This window comes from Cherax quadricarinatus, chromosome 78 (genome assembly GCF_038502225.1).
Source record: "Cherax quadricarinatus isolate ZL_2023a chromosome 78, ASM3850222v1, whole genome shotgun sequence".
NCBI classification, from domain to species: domain Eukaryota; kingdom Metazoa; phylum Arthropoda; class Malacostraca; order Decapoda; family Parastacidae; genus Cherax; species Cherax quadricarinatus.
This window is the reverse complement of record NC_091369.1, coordinates 1612117-1636079: the sequence shown is the minus strand read 5'-3', so window position 1 is coordinate 1636079 and position 23963 is coordinate 1612117. Positions and strand designations below refer to the sequence as shown.

General features: G+C 37.2%; 1 protein-coding gene across 4 annotated transcripts; it reads right to left on the bottom strand.

Moving 5' to 3' along the window:
* Window positions 1-739: 739 nt before the first annotated feature.
* Window positions 740-20937, bottom strand: LOC128701538 (protein zer-1 homolog). 4 transcript variants are annotated; one of them, XM_053795262.2, is made up of 13 exons: window positions 20724-20859; window positions 19158-19996; window positions 17337-17502; window positions 15223-15366; window positions 14230-14432; window positions 13564-13735; window positions 10765-10929; window positions 8799-8960; window positions 7562-7711; window positions 7124-7278; window positions 4425-4522; window positions 4059-4192; window positions 740-1953 (listed from the first exon to the last, which is right to left on the bottom strand). In XM_053795262.2, exons 2-13 carry the CDS (start codon window positions 19934-19936, stop codon window positions 1909-1911), a joined length of 2373 nt encoding a protein of 790 aa, XP_053651237.1. In that variant the 5' UTR covers window positions 19937-19996; window positions 20724-20859; the 3' UTR covers window positions 740-1908. The 4 variants fall into 4 exon arrangements, with proteins under 4 accessions (XP_053651237.1, XP_053651239.1, XP_053651238.1 ...); XM_053795264.2 differs by having other exon boundaries at window positions 1764-1953; window positions 20812-20937; XM_053795263.2 differs by having other exon boundaries at window positions 1764-1953; window positions 20749-20868.
* Between the last annotated feature and the right edge of the window lie 3026 nt (window positions 20938-23963).

The window sequence follows — 23963 nt, the reverse complement described above, 5'->3', positions numbered from 1 at the left end:
CTGGTAGTTCAGTTTTCATAGATGAGTTGCGAAAGAAATGATCAGAGGCATCACTACAAATGTTTCAGGCCTAAGGTCAGCAGTCGAATGACCATTCCAACATCCAAAATGATAAAAAGGGTTAGCCAGTTAATGAACCCAAAGTATTAGACAAGCTCTCTATTAACCACATACTCTGTCTCTGTTTGATATTCACACCCCAGTTTTATTTTAAACATTACATTTGAGCTGCCTTCAGCCTCAATGCAATAATCAATATACACACCCTTCAAGGGAGGTTCCTTAATGCTGGTGAGGAGCTCTTGATCTAGGGATTTGAATCTGTGCTCTAATTCACTGAAATAAGCCTGAGTGCCTTCCATCCCCCCACCCCCCTACATTATTATTATAATCAAAAAGAAGCGCTAAGCCACAAGGGCTATACAGCGCTGCAGGGTAGGGAAGGAAGCGAGGGTATTGGATGGCAGAAGGGAGGAGGGATGATCAGTAGGTTACAGAAAACAGCGGGGCAGGGGATAGTACGGGGGTAGAGGGTAGCAAGAGATTGAAGTAGAAACCCACCCCCCTACAGGCGTTGTATAATCCCTTTGGGTATAGCATTCCCCCATGATAATAATACAGTATACACAATAGGAGTAATTTTATGTAATTAGTATTTGCAAAAGAATTTTTTTTATTATTCATAAGAAATTTGTATGTTAATTAGTTCTCTTAGCAAATGGGCAATTTATTTTGCAAGTTCTTTTAAAGTCTTTTATTGGATCAAGATCAACAGTTTAAAAAAAGGTACATAACAAGAATGGACAAATTTAAATATTAAACAATTTTAAAATAAATCATTAACACAACCTAGATCAGAATTAATCAACTGTGTGCACTAAGATTTCTAATGGTATTTCCTTATATGAAAAATTTCATACTAATCTACTCTTCTGCAAGAGAACTTTAATACAGTATAAGTTATAATATTAAGGATTTCAGTAAACTCCCGTTAATCGTGGGCATGCTAACACCATAACATTATTGCACCTTAAAACATTTAAACTGAATTTTTAAGGCATATATTATTCAGGTGCAGCTTTCACACCATCAAGAATCAATAGCATCTTTTCTAAACTTAGTTACAAAATGAAAATTGCATGTATAATATGGTGGGCAGTCCTCAACTTGTTGAAAGTAGTGAAGCAACACAAATACATAGCTGGAATACTTAAGAAAGCTGAAGGACAAAATGTTATTTTATATTGATTTAGTTATTATTCTCACCAAGTATTTGTACAGAAAGCATTTGACAAGATTAAAAACTTGTTAACTATTAAATTTCTAATCTCTATTTTGTGTTAAACAAGCACAAAATTTGAAATACAGCACTGTAGATTTTGAAGTCTGGGTTTTAGGTTGGCTGCTTATGATAATTTCACAAATGTCTTGACACAGTTAGTAAGGACTAGCGAGAGTTTACTGTACAGTAACTCTATTGTCATCAGCTATATAAAAGGATATGATGCATAAAATAAATGAGTATCAAATTTTATATTCCGAAACCTTACTAATAAGAAAACAAACTGACAATTTCTGCTTAATTATGTGCCAAAAATATTCTCTATGCCCTTTTGGCATAAGAGTAAAAAATCTGAAAAAATATTTTTTTAAGCCCAAAACATGTAACTAAAATTTTGATAAACAGTATTAATTACATGTCAGCCAACAATACTTAAGTTGACACCCATAACATAATGTGTGTAGAAGATATCCTCACTATACAGTACTTAATCTGTTTAAATTTCATTGAAATCTCTTATCAGTCTCATACTAACTACTATATGAGAGACATTAAGTATCACACACAAGCATGCTGCAGGAGGACCCTGATTAATTCTGCAGACAGCTTTTCATACTTATGAGATTTTAGCAGTCTGAATCATAATCCATGTGTTCGAGGGATCCATATTCCTGAAAGATAAGTGTCAACATTTAATATAATTCACTACTTTTATCAATATTTATGCATATCCACATCTAAAAAAAATCATCCATATCCATGTGCACAAAATACATGTGATAAAACCATGAACAGCCAACAAGGCTTAAAGAACTACCTGAATGGTAAACAAGAACACTCTTACTAGATCACTTCCAGCTGAACTAGTTGACTAGTAGCATGCATAACTAGCATAGGCAGGCCCCACTTTAGAGTTTTGCTAATGCAGCAGTTTTCAGTTATACCCATTCTTCATTTATTCAGACTTCCTACAATATACTCACCACTTACTCTAAGCTAAGAACAAAAATACTTTAAGGTAAATAATGTGTGTACTGTATATTCATTTTTTTAGGCCTAACATTTTACCAGGCTTTTATATGCATTTAACAGAAAAAAAAAAAGAGGAGCTATGATTCACTTTACAGCAGTTGCCTGGATCCTAACCTGCTGTATAAGTGGGGCAGTCATGGGTTCAAATCCTGGCTGATTATAGGTTACTCAACACGTTTACTAACAAGAGTGACCAAAAGAAGGAAACACATTCACCCTCACCCCTTCAATAGTTGTCTACCCAGCAGTGTGCAGAAATCACAAGCAAATGACCCCTCCAAGTCACAAAATCATATCCCAGCCTTCAGAGTGCAGGCATTGTACTTGCATAACCAGAAATTTATGCAGTAGCTCATGATTCTGTAATGTTTCCTATAAAACTACCCTTCCTTAAGTATCTTCAAATGCAATAATAAATGTTTTACCCAAATTGAGCACTCACTGCAGGATGCAACCACTGCATAATTTCCAACAAACCAAAATGCTGCATACCTTGGCACAAGAGAAGTGTGTGCATCCCCGAGTCATCGTGAACACTGTCGTGAAAGCTTAGCTTTTACTTAATTTCCTCCTTCCCTTGTTATTGTGCCTTAACTAAGATTCCTAAAATGTTTGTTGATAACACTCCTAGTGTTTAGATGAGGTAAAATTTGTTTGTTTATGCAGTATGTGCTTCTTGATTTACAATGGGGTTATGTTTCGATGAACCCACCATGAGGTGAAAATATAGCAAGTCGAATATGAATGAGAAAAATAAGTAAATAAATAACTACTGTCACTGAATAAGTAAATAAACAAATAATTACTGTAACTAACTAAATACCAGTATTGAAAAGTAAATAAATGAATACAAGTTTATCCTGTCAATCAATGTACAGCCTCCCTATCGCACCATCGTGAAGATGAAATATCCTAGGTTGAACCATCGAAAAGTGAGGAGCATTTTTATAAAATTATGTGAAACACTAAACCTGTGGGGGCTATTCAGTGCAAGGAACTGTGGAGGCTCAATCCTTTACTTATTAAACCTAAAACAAACACCATATTTAACTGTACTCACCTAAATGTTAAGAAAGAATCTGTGATGCTCAAGACAACAATGAGTGTTTAGTGGGTGCTCTTATCATGGCAGAAAATATGTACATAGTTAAGTGTTTCAACATTCAAACTGTAGTACACTGCACAGATGACAAAAAAAATAATGACATAATATGGTACAGTAAATAGAAATGACGGAGCAAGGGGCTAGTAACCTCTTCTCCTGTATAAATTACTAAATTTGAAAAGAGAAACTTTTGTTTTTCTTTTTGAGCCACCCTGCCTTGGTGGGATACGGCTGGTTTGTTGAAAGAAGAAAAAATAGAAATGATATTAATTTGTCATGATTGTAAAAACAACAATTTTTTTTTTAAGTATTATGCTATGTCTACTGGGTCCGAACCAACTAATCCAGTGAATTTTGTATTTCCAAAAGTACACTAAATTAAGGGGTTTTTCTCTTCCTAAAGAAAGAAGACAGGTTGCTAAATCAGCTGGAGATACTTCTTCTTTCAACAAACCAGCTATATCCTACCAAAGCAGGGTGGCCCAAAAAGAGAAACAAAAGTTCCTCTTTTTAAATTTAGTAATGTACACAGGAGAAGGAGTTACTAGCCCCTTGCTCTCGGCATTTTAGTCGCCTCTTACGACACTCGTGGCTTACGGAGGAAGAATTCTGTTCCGTTCCCCATGGAGAGATACTTACCTTAAACATTTGGCACTGTGTAATAACAATTCTGGCAAGGGCTTTAATACGCTGGTAAGGTTTCGGAGACTTCAGTAATTCTTCGAGAAGATTAATACCTCCTTCCTCCTCAACTAAAGAGCAATATTTGTCAGCTGTAAGAAAAAAAAATTATAGAATGAGATGCTGCTCTAATAGCAAAATATTGTACACTTTTTTTTTAATCACATCTGCCACTTCCCACCAAGGTAGAGTGATAAAAAGAAGGAAACACATTCACCATCATTCATTCAATAGCTGTCTTGCCAGAAGTGCAGGACATCACAATTCAAATACAGGTTCAAGCTCTAGGACCAATACAAAAGACTTGTATAACAAGCAACTCACGGTATACTCGTGTGAGATTCGCTAGTGCCCACGCTGCCCAATGTTGACACTGAGGCGTATGATATACCTCTAGGAGTCGGAGGATTGGTTCAAATGACCTGAAAATTGACATTAATTAAAAATTATGGCTATTAAGAGGTGAAATAAAGACAAGGAATTTGCTTGTGACAAAGGTGTGATAAGTTTATGTTGTACTGGAAAGAAGAAAAAATGTGAAAATAAAAAATACAAATGGAAATCTCTTATCTAAAGGTGACAAGGAATTAAAATTATGAAAATTGTATTTCAGTTATTTTATATTATTAAATGATAAAAAAACAAAGACATTCTTTTATTTTTTAACATGCTGGCCACCTCCCACCGAGGCAGGGTGAACCAGAAAAAAACGCTTTCACCATCATTCACGTATAATCAGTCTTTGCAGAGGTGCGCAGATATGACAGTTTAGATGTCACTCCAAACAGCAAATATCTCAAACCCCTCCTTTAAAGTGCAGGCATTGTACTTCCCACATCCAGTACTCAAATCCAACTAACTGGTTTCCTTGAATCCCTTCACAAAATATTACCCTGCTCACACTCCAACAGCTCGTCATCAAGTCCCAAAAACCATTTGTCTCGTCAAGTCTCACAAATCATTCGTCTCCATTCACTCCTTTCTAACATGATCACACATGCCTGCTGTATGTCCAAGCCACTTGCACACAAAACCTCTTTTACCATCTCCCTCCATCCACACATAATTATTCATTTCTTTACATCCTAATATAGTACATCCCTGTCATTTGTCCATAAGAATTTCCGGACAAACCAGAATTGCTGAGGAATATGATGGGTTTGTTGGGCAATGTAGCTGAAGTGAAAACTTCAGAACTCCTTACAACATTTGCTGACCTCCTAGATTCAAACTCAGATGGCATTGGTTCTTCATGAGATGGCAGATGGCATTTGTCCTTCATAAACCCATCGGCCGACAAATCTACTCCCAAGTATCAGAACACATTCACCTCTTCCATACTCCCTCCCTCCAATCTGATATGCAATTTTTCCTTATCTAAATTGTTTGATACCCTCATCACCTTACTCTTATCTATGTTCACTTTTCCACTTCCTTGATCCAAGGAAGTGGAGGTACCCCTCCCTTATTATTAAAATATGTACATAATATAATATAATGTCAGGAACAAATTATTTTTTCTTTTGTTTTTGAGTCACCCTGCCTTTGTATTAACGATAACAATAATAATAATAATAATAATAATAATCCAGCTGTGACAGGAGTGACCTGAAAAAGAAACAATTTCACTATCATTTACTCTATTACTGTCTTGCCAGAGGCATGCAGATATTACAGTTCAGTTACCCCTCCAAACCACAAATATTCCCACTTGTACTTCAGAGTACTTCCCACCTCCAGATCTCAAGTCTGGCTAACCGATTTCTCCGAATCCTTTCTCAAAAATGTTACTTTGCTTACACTCCAACAGCCTGTCAAGTCCCCAAAACAATCTGCTTCTAATCTTATCCAACATGCTAGGTGTCCAAACCCCTCGCACACAAAACCTTCGTTACCCTCTCCTTCCAACTTTTCCTAAGGCAGCCCCTACCCTGCCTTCCCTCCATGTATATAAAAATTAACTGAGAAACAAATTTTAAACTGTCTTGATATTGGCTTTTATAAAAAAAAAACAACAACATTTTGCAAAAATTCTTCATATACATATTTTTAAATCTATCTGCAGGTATTTATAGATAAATTTAATTACTAGTACTTAAGAGCCTATAAGTAAGCATTAAGAAAAATATTTAGGAATGAAAATTCAAAAGTAAAAAGTATTTTTACAATGAGAATAAAAAACTTTTTATAAACTTTAGTACTTCTATAAACAGGTTACTTGGTCACCTGTAAACAAATATTTATTGAAAAAGAGTAATTTTTTTTTTCAATGAACCGGCTGTATCCCACCAAGGAAGGGCGACCTAAAAAAAAATGAAAATTTTTCTTTTTAAATTTAGTAATTTATACAAGAGAAGGGGTTAAAGACAGTAAATTCTTTCTTTCTTTCAACACACCGGCCGTATCCCACCGAGGCGGGGTGGCCCAAAAGGAAAAACGAAAGTTTCTCCTTTTACATTTAGTAATATATACAGGAGAAGAGGTTACTAGCCCCTTGCTCCCGGCATTTTAGTCGCCTCTTACAACACGCATGGCTTACTGAGGAAGAATTCTGTTCCACTTCCCCATGGAGATAAGAGGAAATAAACAAGAATAAGAACTAGAAAGAAAATAGAAGAAAACCCAGAGGGGTGTGTATATATGTGCCTGTACATGTATGTGTAGTGTGACCTAAGTGCAAGTAGAAGTAGCAAGATGTACCTGAAATCTTGCATGTTCATGAGACAGACAAAAGACACCAGTAATCCTACCATCATGTAAAACAATTACAGGCTTTCGTTTTACACTCACTTGGCAGGACGGTAGTACCTCCCTGGGCGGTTGCTGTCTACCAACCTACTACCTATAAAGACAGTAAATATCCCGAATTATTACTCTAACAAAAGATATACAAGCAGAAATGGGTACACAATTTGTCAAGGACACTAAAAATTAGAATGTGATTTATAAAAAAATTTAAATTAGCATATTGTAAAGAAAGTGGTCATAAAACAATGCCTTTCACTCTTATAAAGAGAACTGACCTATAATTGATATTACGTTTTGATGCTAAATCCCATCGTTCTATTGCTGCCACCATCCTTTCTAGCACTTCGTTTCTTGTCGGACGTTCAATGGTCCAAACCTCACTTCCACCACTTGCAATGTGGGACAAAACTCCAGCAGCATTGTAACTCACCTGAGAGATATAAACAAAAAAAGTTACCTATTATAATATTATAAAATTTATGATAAACTTGATTTTGCATAACTCACAATAAATCATAAACCTGATAAGAAGTTCTCAGGCTATAAATGATATGTGGATGAAACTTTGGAGGAAGGAAAAGTATCAGGCAACCAAATAAAGGTACTCTTTGGGGATGCTTGCTTCATTCAGCAGTTATGAAAACTTGACCAGATTACTGGTCTCTGGCTACACCTCTCAAGAGGATCAATAACTGTAGGTCAAATAACCTTACCTCAATGCCATCTGAGTTCGAATCCAGGAGGTCAGCAAATGTTGTAAGGAGTTCTGAAGTCATAAGGCGTGATCTAAGGTTTTTCACTTCAGCTACATTGCCCAACAAACCCATCATATTCCTCAGCAATTCTGGTTTGTCCGGAAATTCCTGTGAACAAATGATAGGGATATACTATATTAGGATGCAAAGAAATGAATAATTATGTATTAATGATTATGTTTAAATACATTATTATGCAATTCTTTTGTTCAAGAGTCCTTCACCAGCACCATGGTAATTAACGGTCATGAATGGTTGAACTCCATGCTGGAGTGCCACATTTTCTCTTCTTTCTGCATGTTCTGCCAAAACAATCTTTACCAAAACTTGTGGCATTATGGAAATTATTCTTTCTCTTAATTACCAGATACCTGCTACTAGGGAAAGGCCACCTATGAAGATCTTGCATGTTTCCACATACATGTGCAGTTGACTTATCTCTTCTCTTTGAATTTCTCCTTCAATCTTCAACTCCAGAATCACTTTCTTTACTTCACCTCTACTATGCAGAATCCTTTCCTCCCTGGGTGCCCCATAATTTGCTTCATTAATGCCCATTATCATCAGGGCTCTGTCTCAGTCTTTATTCTCTTTTCCCATTATATCAGCTGATCTAGTTTCCACAGTGCCGATTGTCATTTTATTGCTTGTAGTTTCAGGAACGGGGAGGAGGAGGTTAGCATTAGCTCTTGGCCCTGCCTCTTAACTTTCAAACAGCTAATGTGACAGTGCTGGCTTGTAAATTGTTTAGCCCATATGGAGTATGCTTGTATGATATCACTGGTCACTTTCCACTTCCACTCTTCTCTCCCCTCTCCTTCCATCACAGGCTTAATTCTCTCCATCTTTTCTTCTTCTTCCTTCCTCTGCCACATCCACTACTCCTTTACTACTCTATACTGAAGAAATGTTTTCTAAAATCCCTGTGGCTCATTTGGGAGTGCAAGCTCCAATTATGCTCTCTTAATAGTGCTAAATTCCTCATAAAGCATACCTTTGTTTACCTTGCCCATGCAAGAAAGTATTTTGCCATGAACATATCCAGTCTAATTTTGTGTCTTCACTGAATTGTGTGTGTAGTCAGTAATGGTTAATGAAATAAAAGATATTTAAATGAGCAAACTACAAGAGATATTTAAATGAGCAAACTACAAAAGATATTTAAATGAGCAAACTAACAGTTGAAAACACTTACCTTAAGACACTTTTGGAAATAAGTCATACCCTGGCCATCAAGAAAGCGTAAACAGTTGACAGGAGTTTCATCAGTGACATTCCACATGGCTGACCAAGCAATCTCCAGCATGTCGTCATGCATGTGCCGCTGTAACCTGTCGTTTATCAGCTTCAACATTGTCTGTTGATCAAGATACACTGTCAAGTGAATGACCATTTTTACTAATTTTCAGCTTTCATAATTTACGACTATTAACATCATAGGTAGGTAGTAGTTTAGTAGACAGCAACCACCCATGGAGGTACTACCGTCCTGCCAAGTGAGTGTAAAACGGAAGCCTGTAATTGTTTTACATGATGGTAGGACTGCTGGTGTCTTTTTTCTGCCTCATAACATGCGAGATTTCAGGTACATCTTGCTACTTCTACTTACACTTAGGTTACACTATACTTGCATGTACAAGCATATATATACACACCCCTCTGGGTTTTCTTCTATTTTCTTATTAGTTCCTTGTTTATTTCCTCTTATCTCCATGGGTAAGTGGAACAGAATTCTTCCTCCCTAAGCCATGCGTGTTGTAAGAGGCGACTAACATTCTGGGAGCAAGGGGTTAGTAACCCCTTTTCCTGTATACATTACTAAAATTAAAGAGAAACTTCTGTTTTTCCCTTTGGGCCACCCTGCCTTGGTGGGGTATGGCCCAAAGAAGAAAGAAAAGAGAAAATTTTTCCAGCTATTTAAGATAAAAACGGGTTCATGAGTTTTTAATCTGGCATCGAGCCCACTTAAATGGTACCACTATGAGACGATCCAGCATCACTATGGGGATTTTTTTTTTTCAACAAGTCGGCCGTCTCCCACCGAGGCAGGGTGACCCAAAAAAGAAAGAAAATCCCCAAAAAGAAAATACTTTCATCATCATTCAACACTTTCACCACACTCACACATTATCACTGTTTTTGCAGAGGTGCTCAGAATACAACAGTTTAGAAGCATATACGTATAAAGATACACAACATATCCCTCCAAACTGCCAATATCCCAAACCCCTCCTTTAATGTGCAGGCATTGTACTTCCCATTACCAGGACTCAAGTCCGACTATATGAAAATAACTGGTTTCCCTGAATCCCTTCACTAAATATTACCCTGCTCACACTCCAACAGATCGTCAGGTCCCAAGTACCATTCGTCTCCATTCACTCCTATCTAACACGCTCACGCACGCTGATAATGTAGCAAGGTGAAAATGTCATAATTAATTAACCCTTAAACTGTCCAAACGTAGATCTGCGTTTTCGTGTGTAGCGCTCTGACCTCGATTTTCTCCATAAGTGTGTAAAAAATAAGTAGATCTACGTTCGGAGTGCTACATGAGCGAACATAGATCTACATTTGGACAGTTTAAGGGTTAAAGCATTGCGCTTGAAATGCAGATGAAAATAAATCTGCCATATCTTTGTGAAAATTCTAAATTTACTTCAACAGGCTCTTCACAAAATGCACTGTATGATTCAGAAAATGTAATGAACTAATATCTTACCATAAGTTTACGACCCCTTAAAGACCATATACGTACAGTGAACCCTCGCCTTACGATCATCTCCCTACTTGAACAATTATGTAAGTGTATTTTTGTAAGCGCTTTTGTACATGTATTTTTGGGGGTCTGAAATGGACTAATCTAATTTACAATATTCCTTATGGGAACAAATTCGTTCAGTAACGGCACCCGAACAGACTTCTGGAATGAATTAATATCGTAAGTCAGGGGTCCACTGTATAAACAATCAATTAGTTATTGCCTTTTTCGTCTTAAGATAGAGTTTAGTTTGTCCAAAATGCTCTGCATAACAATGGCTTTCTGCAAGCACACCTAAATGTCACCCATCTTTATAAATACGTATTGTATCATGCTAAAATGAAGATTGTGATTATGATAATATTATGATAATGATAAACAAATGCATAACAAAACCCACCTCAATAGCACCAAGATCTCCAACCAGCTCTTTCTGCTCCCCATCCACTTGGCAGGCTAGGGAATTCAAGAGATAGATGGCAATGCGGCGCACAAAATCATCACCATCGCCTCTGCCTCTAATTAAACGTAGTAACAGCTGCACCAAGCGACGGTATTCAAACAGCTGAAAATCCAAAAATATTAACAGCTGCATTTTTTGAATTAAGCCAGTTCTTGGTCATATAATTGAAAGAAGGTTATGGTACTGTAGTTAAATTTTAAACCTGTGTAAAGGATCACTACACGTGTACAGTAAAACCTCAATTTGACAAACAATGATATACCGGACAAAATCCATGGCAAGACAATATTCAGAAATATTGGACAAAGTTTGTTCAATAAAGAGTTATGTTACTGTTAAGGTAAATTCATTCAAACTTAACAAAGTTCATTAATCCAGAATTGTCCGTTGCTGACATGATCGTGGAAAAAGTTTCATCATAAGTATGTAACGGATAATCAATTTCAAGGGCACTCCCTCTCTGCTATTAGTCCATTAAACGTAGAGTTCACTGTAGTATTGAAAACAAATTACAAATAAAAGCTAAATAATAACAATGATAAATACTTATCAAAACCAAACAAGAATGCCAATTAAAAAAACGTTAAGTAGCACATGTATAAGTTAAAACATTGATTTAAATAAGATTTCTGAAAATAAAAACTGTCCCTTTTATAGTTAAGGAATAAAATGCTTTTTTCAACCAAAAAAAGTCTTAATACATACAGCATAACTGCTTTATCGTAAATAATGCAAATAATAATGACATACTTTGAATATAATTTTCAGTGTTTCTGTCATAATAACTTTACTAACATCTTGCAATACTCATATCTTTGTTTGCATTTTTAAAACTGTCATTCCCTATCTGCACTCTTCATTACTACCTTTTATGTTTTGTCATAATTTTTTTCCAACAAACTGACTGCATCCCACCAAGGCAGGGTGACCTAAAAAGTAAAATGAAAGTGTTTTCTTTTTAAATTTAGTAATTTATACAGGAGAAATGGTTACTAGCCCTTTGCTCCCTCTTTTATATATATTTTTCTTTCATAAATATAATTATATATTCTGAGAGCCTGTACTGGGGTCATTCATGTCGTGTTGATTTCCTGAATATTTGAGACTCCTTCAGAATTTGTTGAAGAAGTTAGTTATTGAATTACGGAACCTGTACATAAGATGAAAATACGTAAAATTACAGGATAGACCTACAGACACTACACTACACAATACACACAGTGATACATGTGTGAACAATACACGCAAGTACTCTTACATACCCAAAGTAAGAATCCTAAAATGTAGAACAGTGGGTTAGGGAGCAGCTTCACTTACATGACCCCCCTCCCTGCATCTCCCTTTATTAGTTTGTCAGTGCAAGGAGCAGGAGACAGGAGGGAGCTTGCCAAACCTCCCAGATTTCTTGATCCATCATTACCAAAGCAATTAACAAACCACACAAACCTAATGAATATACACCTAAACTAAAGATAATGCATTTATCCAAACAATAAGACAATTATAATTCCTCATTATAACTTAAGAAAAATAAATTAAAAATCCAATTCCTAGTTTATTTGTACCAAGATAGTATGAGCATAACATATGCACTTTAAAGACCAAATTTTATCTTGTAAACTAGCCCATAAAACAAATGGCACAAAGCTACAAGAAAATGGATACTATATATATTACACTTTTTTTTTTTAATAATGTTAAGTGCTAAACTCATATGGGTCATACAGTGTAAGACATGGTGAAGGCATGATCCTCAGTCTGCCGAGCACAACACAGATGATTCTCATTTGTCACACATTTCTTGACTGATTTTTACCAAAATAATCCATCACCACTGCCACAACTAGGTGTGCACTACTTGTCATGCTCTTTCCACAAAACCTCCATAACATTTCCAAGAAAGTAATGAAATTCTGCATTGTAGCATTTTTTTTTTTTTTTTTTTTGTAGCATATATTTGTATAATTACAGTGAATGATTTTTTAGTGGCAATGTACAAGAATTTATATATAATACAATAGTGCAGATATAAAAGCAACAATTATGAGAAAAGACCAAAACATAAAAATACACTGAATATACACTGATTAGCATTAAAAATAGTGAACAGTATTTTTTTTTTTTTAATACATACGTCAGCCATTTCCCACCGAGGCAGGGTGGCCCAAAAAGAAAGAAAAACCCAAAAAGAAAGAAAAAACTTTCATCATTCAACACTTTCACCATCACTCATACATAATCACTGCATTAGCAGAGGCACTCATATACAACAGTTTAGATGTCCCTCCAAACAGAAAATATCCCAAACCCCTCTTTTAAAGTGCAGGCATTGTACTTCCCATTTCCAGGACTCAAGTCCAGCTAGCCGGTTTCCCTGAATCCCTTCACAAAATATTACCCTGCTCTCACACTAACAGCTCATCAGGTCCCCAAAACCATTTGTCTCCATTCACTCGTATCTAACATGCTCATGCATGCTTGCTGGAAGTCCAAGCCCCTTGCCCACAAAACCTCCTTTACCCCCCTCCCTCCAACCATTTTGGGGACGACCCCTACCCCACCTTCCTTTCCCTACAGATTTATATGCTCTCCAAGTCATTCTACTTTATTCCATTCTCAACAACCCCTCTTCTGCCCTCTGACTAATACTTTTAGTAACTCCACCAGTTGGCATTCAGTGTCTCATCAATGTCATGCAATAACATCTACACTGTTACCACTAAGTAATGCACTTACCACATCTTGAGGTATTCTGAATTGGCACAGGGTGAGGCAGCCATTGCGCATCATAGTCGAATCATCAAGGTGTGTCTCCATTGCATCTAGCAAAACTATTATCATCTTCTGTCTTGCTCTAACACTTAAGCTATTTTTATCTTCTCCCTTTGCAATGTAGAATAGCGATGCACTTTTAAGTAGAAAAGTACACAAAATTAAGTACATCTACAACTGCTGAAAAGCATAAAATATTATAATGTACACAACCAATTCACAAGCATACCCCAGTAATACGGCAGATTAGGGTCCAGACCGTTGTTGTAAAGTGAATATCACAAAATGAATCACAGCATTTTTTTTTCACTTGCCAGTGCATATAAAAGCCTAAAAATATGTTTACACCATCATTTATTAAATGTACAATAGCACTAAGCTTAAAAAACAATGCAAAAGTAAAAAAAAAAAAAAAAATTGACAAAAACCATCTTAAGAGAAGTGCCAAAAATACTAAATATGAATTGAAAAGCGCCGTATTAGCAAAGTACTTTAAAGCGAGCACTGTATTAGCAAGGTATGCCTGTACAGGATTTAGAAAAATAGTTTTAACAAATACGTATACAGTGTATTAAACTTAAATAAAAAATAACACATCAAATCTGTATATGAATTTTAAGAAATACACACCTCCCCGATATTTGAATATGTTTCTCTCTGCGATGTCTTAACATAGAGAGTAAAATTAAATTAAGGGCCCTCTGCTGATCATGACACGTCTCAAACCGGAAGATGTGAAAAAGTTCATTCAAAGCCTTAACTAGTACTTCTGGTCTGTCGAGATATGCTGCTGTGGCTGCCAAGATCTGTTCCTCACTTGCATCACCAGTGATCTAGGAGATAAATTTGTTAAGTGCACCTGGATGGAGATAATATATAGCAATTCTGTTATAAACTGGAAATGTAATGCCATCAAGTGATGATAAGACATTAACTTCAGTTAAAAAAACATAGCACAGGGGTGGTTTAGAACCCATGGCAAGTGAGTTGTATAACTCAAAGCCAGTGTGTATGCCACTGGGCCAGCTGGTTACAATAAGATTAATTGAACTTGGTATATTTATACAGCATGGGCCCCAGGCCCATGCTATCCTCCCTACAACATGGGCCTGGGGCCTATGCTAACTTCCCTATGCTGTATCAATATACCTAGTTGGATGAATCCTATTGTAGCCAGCTGGCCCAGGGGTTTACACATTGGCCTGGAGTTTTACAACTCACTTGCCATGAATTCTAACCCCACCCTCCCACCATGGTTTGTTTGCAATTGTGTTATTATGATTTCATAAGTCAACTGCAGTTAAGTTCTTTACCAATACAGGTACAATGTTTCACCAATGGGTAGAATATGAACCTGTAAAAGGCCACGTGTGTGTGAAATGTTTCACTAATAAAGGACATCACTGCAACTAGTATTTTTATCACTAGACAACAATTTTGTTAGGTAAGAATATGGCTGTTCCTAAACTTCTTTCAATTCATATTAAAATTCAGAATTGTTTATAAAAAATCTGCTGAATAAACTTTAAAAGTCAGCTGGATTAAATCATAACAATAAGATATTAGAGCCAAGAGTGGTATAAAAATTTTTTTTTCAATTAGTCAAATGAATTACGATCTTACTACTTTGGCAGGGATGTGATTTCTGTGACATGCATCATGAAGTGTGTTATACAGTCCAAGAAACTCCAGTGGGTTTTGTATCCGACTTCTGAGTCCTGGGATATCACACAGGTCTGTCTCCATGTTTCCACTATCTTCGCTCTTCTGAAAAAAAGTTTTTCTTGCATAAACAACACAAAGATTTACATACAGTACACAATGGCAATGCAGAATTTTCATTTTGTAATCACTAACTGCAGCTTGGTTACCCATGCAGTCTACTGGCAAACAAGCCAGAAGAAGAAAGCAAAGAAGATACTCTTGAATATTGATCAAAAAAACAAAACACGACCATATAATTCATCAATTAGTAAAAAAAAAAATAATGGCATTTTTGGGAACACACAATGCATATGTGGTACTATAATTAGTCAGAATGTGCAAACACAGGCGCACGTGCGCACGCACACATGCATACACAGAGTAGACTGTTGATTTACAACTCACTTGTCATGAATTCTAACCCCACCCTCTCACCACGGTTTGTTTGCAATCGTGTTATTACGATTTTGTAAGTCAACTGCAGTTAAGTTCTTTACTAATACAGGTACAATGTTTCACCAATGGGTAGAATATGAACTTGTAAAAGGTCACGTGTGTGTGAAATGTTTCACTAATAAAGGACTTCACTGCAACTAGTATTTTTATCACTATAAAACACACACATACATATATACATACAAACAGTATACTGTTGATTAACATGATAGTCAACGTTCTGGAAAAGGGTGTGTAAATAAATAAAATAACTGTAAAGTGAACTGAAGAATATGTGGGAAAAAATATTGGTAATTATTACGTTATATATAGTAATGAAAATTGCTCGTCACCCAATCTCACAACAGCAAAATGTAAAAATCTTTTAGCTTAAGAAAAAGACTGTTTATGGGAATGAGTTTCGACAAAAGATTAACATATTCCATTTTCAAATAATGAACATGCTTTATTTAACCCTTTCAGGGTCCGTGCCGTAGATCTATGGCTTTACGTTCAGGGTCCAAACCGTAGATCTACGCCATGAACTCAGCTCACTCTGATAAGCTGTGAGCAGTAAATTTTGGCCTAGATATGAGAGAATACATCTATGTGGTATGTGTGCACCACATAAAACAAACCCTGCAGCACACAGTGCACGAGAGAAAAAACTGAGACCGTAATTTTCCATTAAAAGTGACTTTGCAGTGTTTTTTCGTATATTTTTTATAGTTGTATTTGCAATTTTTTGGTCTCATTTGATAGAACAGAAGATATACTACAGAAATAGAGATTATTCTGATTGGTTTTAGCACTGGAAATGGCTTGAAACTGAGCTCAAAGTAGCAGAAATGTTAAATTTTTGCTGATGTTCAAGAGTAAACAAATGACCTCACAAGTTTAGTACATGACAGCTGGTGGGTCTAATATACATTCACAAATGTGGTGATATTATTTATACAATTATTACAGTATTGCATAAGAGTAAATCTTCTATTTTTTTGGTTTGAATAAAAATTCATTATGCGAATAAAAAATCAAAATGGAATTAATTTGTAAAGCCTGAAAACATAACTAATGAACAGAGGAAATGCTAGTTTAATGCCAGGAATGCCTGCATTGTTTATTCTGGACCTTCTTTTGAAATGGGAATATTTTGAACTTTACATTAAATTGGCCAAATTACCAAATTTCGGTCACTTTATTTTGTTGTTGAAACAGCTGACTTGGCGTTTTCTTGTGCTCAATCGATAGAATAGAGGTAATACTAGAGAAATAGCTAAGAATTTGGTTGACTAAAATACTGTAACTGGCCTAAAATGGGAGTCAAAGTCGGCAAAATTGCCGATGCTTAAATACCGCCGAAACATCAAAATTTGCGAGAGCATAATTTCGCCAATTTTCCATCAAATTTCGTACTTTTTGTTTTATTACCTTCAGAAAAAGATTCTCTACCATTTCATAGGAAAAAATAACAAAATTATTTTTTGAAAATTCTTGGACCCTGGTACACACTGAAATTTGGCCTCGGGACCCTGAAAGCGTTAATGCTCAATAAAATGGGAAAGAATGTTCGGCAAACTTGAACACACAAATATTACCTTTTCCAAGTCTCTGTATTCATCAAAAGTACCATCCCCACACAAATTTGTGCCAGAAATGTCAAGACTGATTAGATTGGGTAGACTTGACACCAGGTTGGCTAGGACAGTGTCTGGTGACTCGAACACACCATACTTCTGGTTGGCTTGAGAAATGTCCAGAAATCTACAGTATATTATAAAAAAAAAAAGTAAAAAAGAAAAAATGTTAAGTCATTTGCAAACACTGATGACTATAGCATTCCAGGTAAAGTAAAGTTGGCTACAAATAAAACTAAACAAAGTATAGAAAATAGATCTCCCACATCATGGAAGGCATTCAAAGCACCCAATAACCCCAGCATATCCTAAGAGGAGCTAGTTGTAGGAATTAGTCAAAAAGAATCTCTCTCCTTTCTCATGATTTTTTATATTTACTGCATGTATAAATACTATTTTTTAAACAATTTTACTCAGTTTAAAATATTACAGCTTCTCCTTACTAACACACCACCTCACAGATTTGCTTAAAACGTAATTTTAACTTTTAAAATATTGAACATACAGTACTATACACAGTACTGCTCACAAAAATATTTCCTCTACAATAACAATGGAAGCAAAAGCCCTGCTGAAGGGGACTGAGAATATGTACAGTAAACCCTCTATATAATGGGATTAAATGAGGGGGGGGGGAAATTGGGTGTCCATTAATGGCAGATGTGGTGGATAAAGAAAGATTACTTTGTCGCAACTGTAATAATGATGAACAATTCCTTCACCACAGGAGTTCTTCCACTGTTTCCAAATCTACTGACCCAGCGAATTTTCTGTATTTCCAAGATCCATTTAATGGAGGGTTTACTGTGATGCTGTACACAGTGCATACATTATTCTGTGCTAAGCTATTACATACCATCTAACACGAAACGAGGGTTTTAACAAATTATCGGTATTGGTGAGTATTGGCCCTTTTCATGGTATAGGTGAAAAAGTTTCGGATACCAACTGATACTTTTAACATAATTTTATTATTTTAAAGGACTTCTGAAATATTAACACCAACCTATGATTGTGAGGTAACTCATTTTTATTTTCCTAATTAATTTCTGATGATGTCTTCATCAGATTACTAAATATGCAGGCAGATACAGAAATTCCAAGTTTTCTTTTTTCAGTTTGTGAATTACATGTAAGTACTAGAAATTAGTAATAACACTGACTTCTGAGATAAATTAAATTATTTAATATTTAACCTCCATGTGTTATTTAATACCTATTGAGCAATGAGCATTGCCTTGCTGAATACAGTTATCATAATTTCAAAATAAAAATACAGAAAAAGTATCAGTGTCAGTATTAGCCTAAAACTGAGTATCAATATCAGTAAAAAATTTGGCATCATCCCATCCCTTCAAGAAACATGAAGATCTACATAGAATTTGCAGAAAATCTTTGGATACCGAATATTTAAAAAACACCCCAGTATTGGTTTCAGTAGCTGGAACTTAAAGAGTATATTACAATACAGCAAACCCTCAATTTAACTGACTAATATGGGGTAGCAGATGACCGATAACAGTGACTGTGGTATAGCTACAGATACGAGATTAATTTGCCACGATCATAACAAAATGGTCAATTCTTTAACCAGTGCAGTTTGTCAGTTGATTCTGAATCAACTGACTCAGTGAATTTTGTTCCGTATTTCCAAAGCCCAGTAAACTGAGGGTTTTCTGTACATAGAAAATAGAGATAAAACTACTATTATCTATTAATCATTGGTTTACCTATCTGACAAAGAAAAATATTTGCAAAGAACAAAATAAAATATATACTGACTTTAATGTTTTCATCTCCGAGATGGCTGGAATTGCCTCTTGTATTCTTTGGACATTATGCAGGTTTATGGAGACTAGATACTTCATGGGAAGGATATAAGATGCATCGTTAAGAAACAAGCAGCCTGACAAGTCCAAATGAGTGAGTTTTGTAAGAGGCTTCAGGAGGAGAGAAAAGTATTCCTTTTCTTTAGGCAGATATAGCTCTCGAACCACCAGTTTTTTCAAATTTGGTGTTCGCAAGATGTATCCCCTTTGTTTGATTTCGCTAACAGGACTGGAGTCTGAACTGTCACTGGATTCAAGAGATGGTGAATACACAGAGTCTGGTAAAATATCTTTGGTTTTTCCAATCACTAAAGCTGTTAGACTGTCACCAACTCTATTAATGTTTTCTAATGTTCTTTCTGAGAGTTTAATACAGTTACTAATATCTAGCTCTACTAAATGATGAGAAAGTAAGAGATTCAGGCCACCATCCGACACCCCAGAGTTTCTTAACGTTATACGTTTTAACCTCGTGTTAGTCAAGTCTTTGAAAATATTAATAAATCTATCATCCAGTGCCTCAGGATCCCTGTCTTGCCACAGACTTATCAACTTTTCACATATTTCTGTTGGGAGAGCAACACCTGGTCTGAGGCACCACAGACCAGTTTCTTGGTGTAATACACAGAAAGTTTCAGGGTGAGCAATAACATATTTCCCACATATGTCCAGAAGAGGCTCTGGAGAACTGTCCTCCCACGGACAGTAAATGTATATAGTTCCCATAGTCATGTTCAGCTCCACCTCCCGTCTATTATTTTCTCTGGTTACTGCATAATTTATGTTGTGGTTCTGAAAAAAACAAATGAAAAAATCTATCGAAAAATGTACGTGATAATGACTACAAGTATAAAAATAATGGCAGATACTTCTTAAGAATTTCTGTATACAAGTTATTAACAAAACACAGGAATGACTTTTTTTTTTTTTCAAATAAATCCAAAGAAATAAATGAGCTAAGATAACTCAATGAGGTACAAGTTCAATAAAAATCTTAAAAGAGTTTATATTTGGGGTATTAATCCGGAGAATTCATAATACAGGAAAACCCAAGAAAGTCACTCAGTCTGGCTTATTTTCACCTGGATCACCTGATCCCCTCTCCCAGGATGCGACTCACAACAATCAACTAACACCCAAGTACCTAATAACTGGTTGGCAGAGGTAATAAGTGTAAGAAAACATACTCAACATTTGCACTTATGTCCGGATTGAACCCGGGTCTTTCAGATGTGACCTGAAGGGAATATCATTTGAGCCACGAACAAACCTCTTACATATGCATAAGGAAATATTTCTCAGTTGAACATAGGGCAGAGAAGACACGGATATCATTTACATATATCTCTGAAAAATCTATTCAATGGACAAACTGAAAAAAAAAGCGTAATTGATTAGCGCTGCTAGGAGACCACAAGTGAAAAATACGAGAATATTAGTCCAGATATATTGCCATCAGTATTCCTGGAGGTATGTCCCTCTGAATTACTCATACATACAGCTCATATATGATACTTACAGCCACCACGCACACACACACCCACCCCAGTGATGGTAAAATCTTCCCGTCTTCACTACAGAGTAACTTCCAGATTTTCAGGACCTGCCTTGTTTACAGTTGCGAGTTACATGAGCTGGAAGGCCATCTGTGAGGAGGATCAAACTCCCCTGGTGGAACCTTCGCCACCATCACCAGCAGAGTTAAGTGGCCAGGAACGCGCTTCCACGCCCATTAAGGAGGATCACCCTCCATGCCAAGCTACTTATACTTCCCTTTAGCCTGACATTCACAAAATCAAGTATTTCAGTATTGTGAAAGACTATTACAATTCTCTTGTTGACTAGCAACGTCACTTCCACAAATATATTGTATAACTGATGCGCATGTTCCTGTATATAGTAAATATTTGTGTTGTTTCAGCTGCTTATCTCATCTAAATACACATTAATTCTCTTGTTTACATGGTAAACTAAAATATGGCTACATACATTACACTTTTACACTAAAGTAATGACGGTCTCAAATTAGCTATACATTGCGGTCTACCTAATTTTTGCTAATGCAAAAAATAAAAAAAGCATCAGACTGGCGAAACATAAAATGTTTAGCATGAGAACAATTAAATTTAGCAAAAATGAGAATACGTAGTCCTATTAGGACCACAATGGAAATAATCTCTCACGTTTTTGGCGTTTCCTAGGTAATTAACACTGATAACAAAAAAAGGCACAATACCGTGACTGGAACGATACACAAATAACCCGCACATAGAAGAGAGGAGCTTACCACGATGTTTCGGTCCTACTTGGACCATTAATTAACACTGTATGATAACTGTATTTACGTGTACCGGTACCTAAATAAACGGCTGGATAACATTAGGACGTTTCCATAAGACACCCATCAGTAAAATGGGTACCTGGGTGTTAGTGAACTGGTGTGGGTCGCATCCTGGGACAAAATTGACCTAATTTGCGGGAAATGCTCAGCATAACAAGCGACTTTGTATATAGTAGTATGTCACTGATGTCAGCTATGGTCTGTATACCTTGTACATGTACTTGTAGTAAATAAATATATTATTATTATTAAATATTTATAACAATTGGGTATATAAGCCAAAATCCCCTTTATATGTAGACGTACGAGCCACAACCCGGTTGGTTAGGTACTGACTTCAGGTGCCTGTCCAGCGTCTTCTTGAAGACAACCAGACAGGACGAAGCACGAGGACGACGGCCAGAGCTGTCGTGAGATGGGAAGGAAGAAGGATGAGGAAGGATGGAAATACTGGAAAAGGATGGGAGGGAGGAGGAGAATAGGCAAGTGGCCCAACCACTTTGGGACATGTGGTACGGAAGTACTGCAGGCGTAGGTGAAGATGGTTGACAGACGCCAGTACTTGGCTCACAGGGAGGGTAAGACAAAGGCGGCGACAGGAGCTGGGAAGGTCAGAAGGCAGCCAGCAGGATGAGGTGTATAGTTGATGGTCGGTGGGAGGCTTATTAAACTAGTGTCCCAGAACGCAGAGACAAGAACTTCGTTTTTGGTAGATGGATGAGGTTAAACGTGCCGTCGGGGTTTACCCCCAGGAGCAGTAAGGATACTGAGCACTTCCGCAAGGCTGCAGGGATGTGGTCCAGTACAGGTGAACTTAGCATGTTCATTCTGGAGGAGGTGGATCAACGTCCGGGGAATCAACGTTGTAGGATACTGACGAGTGGTGAAGAAAGTGATTCCAGGTATTTCGAGGCTCTCATCATCAGAGTCTGAGGCAGGCGAAGTCGTTGATTGGATAGGTTTAGTGGTGATGGAAGACGAGGACGCTGCTCTTGTCTTGACAGACGTGGTGGCTGGAGGAGGAGGCGGTCTCTCATTGGTGGAATGCTAAGCAGAGCAGGTAGCTTCTGCAGAAATCATATCTTACAAGTCATCTGGTGCCTCGAAGCTGACGATTTTTGGAATAATCTTCAAAACATCAGCTGAAGCAGGACTAGCTGGGAAGTTGAATGATGGCAGATTGTTGAGGGCAAGAATATCATTCATAGTTGTATTGAAACAACTCGGGTTAGCTGCATTTTGCATGTGTGCATACATCAGGCAGTAGTAGAATTTTGTTGAAATATCGTCTTAATTTCATCATGGTAGAGGAGAGGCTGTGAGTGGTGGAGGCTGCTGAGTGGTGGAGGCTGCTGAGTGGTGGAGGCTGCTGAGTGGTGAGGCTGCTGAGTGGTGGAGGCTGCTGAGTGGTGGAGGCTGTTGAGTAGCTTGTGGTGGTCGTCTGTAGCTTAGCTATAGCAGCGTAAGTAGGAGAGTTTCCTGTAGTCTTCAGGTCTTCCTTTAGCTTCTTAAAAAGGATCTCCTTACGAACAGGACATTTGGCTGCCAGTGTATGGTGGTCACTCTTACAGCTGATGCAGGTGGGAGCAGCAGTTGAGGTGCAGGAACGAAAGTCGTGACCTTCAGACCCACAGGTGGAACAGATCTTCTTGTTCTTCACATGGCATTCGGCAGTTGAATGATTGTAGGAGTAGCATGTCCAACAAGGTGTTATATGGTTGAAGCGTTCTGGTTCAATTTAACGAGGGTTGATAAAGTAGTAGGAGATGGCCAGGCCATCAGACAGTGCTCTGGTCGCCATGGTGACGTCCAGAAACGTGACCTTGAGCATCGTGGAAGCGTTGGGGATCTTCATAACAGTCAGTCTTGGCCCAGGCGTTAAGGGAGATAGGTTCGTGATGAGCTTATCAAGGCGTTTCATGAACACTGACCGTTTAGCTAGCATGTAAGGTGAGGTAGAGATGGTAAAGCCACGGTCCTTTAAGATCTTCAGTGCAGCAGGCGTGAGTACCTTGTCTGCTTCTTCATCATCAAGAAAGGTGACAAGGAAAGCTTATTTCAGAGTAGTAATGTTCGAGAGCTTAACTCACAAACTAGATTGGAGAGAGGATGCAAGTTCAAGCTTCCTGGCATCGTTGATGACAGTAGTCTTGGGTTTAATCCTCACACGATGAGACATCGTGGAGATGATAGAGGTTCCCCTCCCCAATGGGGATCGTAGGGAGACTGTTTGAGAAGTGCAGGAGCGTCTGTGACCGTACAGGACGAAGTCTACAGAGCGAATCCAGACAACCAGGGGTCTATTGGTAATCCCCTTTATATATGCTGAGAGGTAGTTGAACATTTTTGGGCCCCTGACACTTATTGTGTTGTCTCTTAGCGAACTCGTGGCGCTTCTGCTTGTCAATGATCCCATTC

Coding starts and splice junctions, on each gene's coding strand:
- LOC128701538 (XM_053795264.2), bottom strand. CDS start 19,936: ATGACTATGGGAACTATATACATTTACTGTCCGTGGGAGGACAGTTCT. Junction 14,433..15,222: donor ATCACATCCCTGCCAAAGTA/GTAAGATCGTAA, acceptor TTTATCTCCTAG/ATCACTGGTGATGCAAGTGA. Junction 4,523..7,123: donor AAACGTAATATCAATTATAG/GTCAGTTCTCTT, acceptor GTCAATTTTCAG/GTCATTTGAACCAATCCTCC.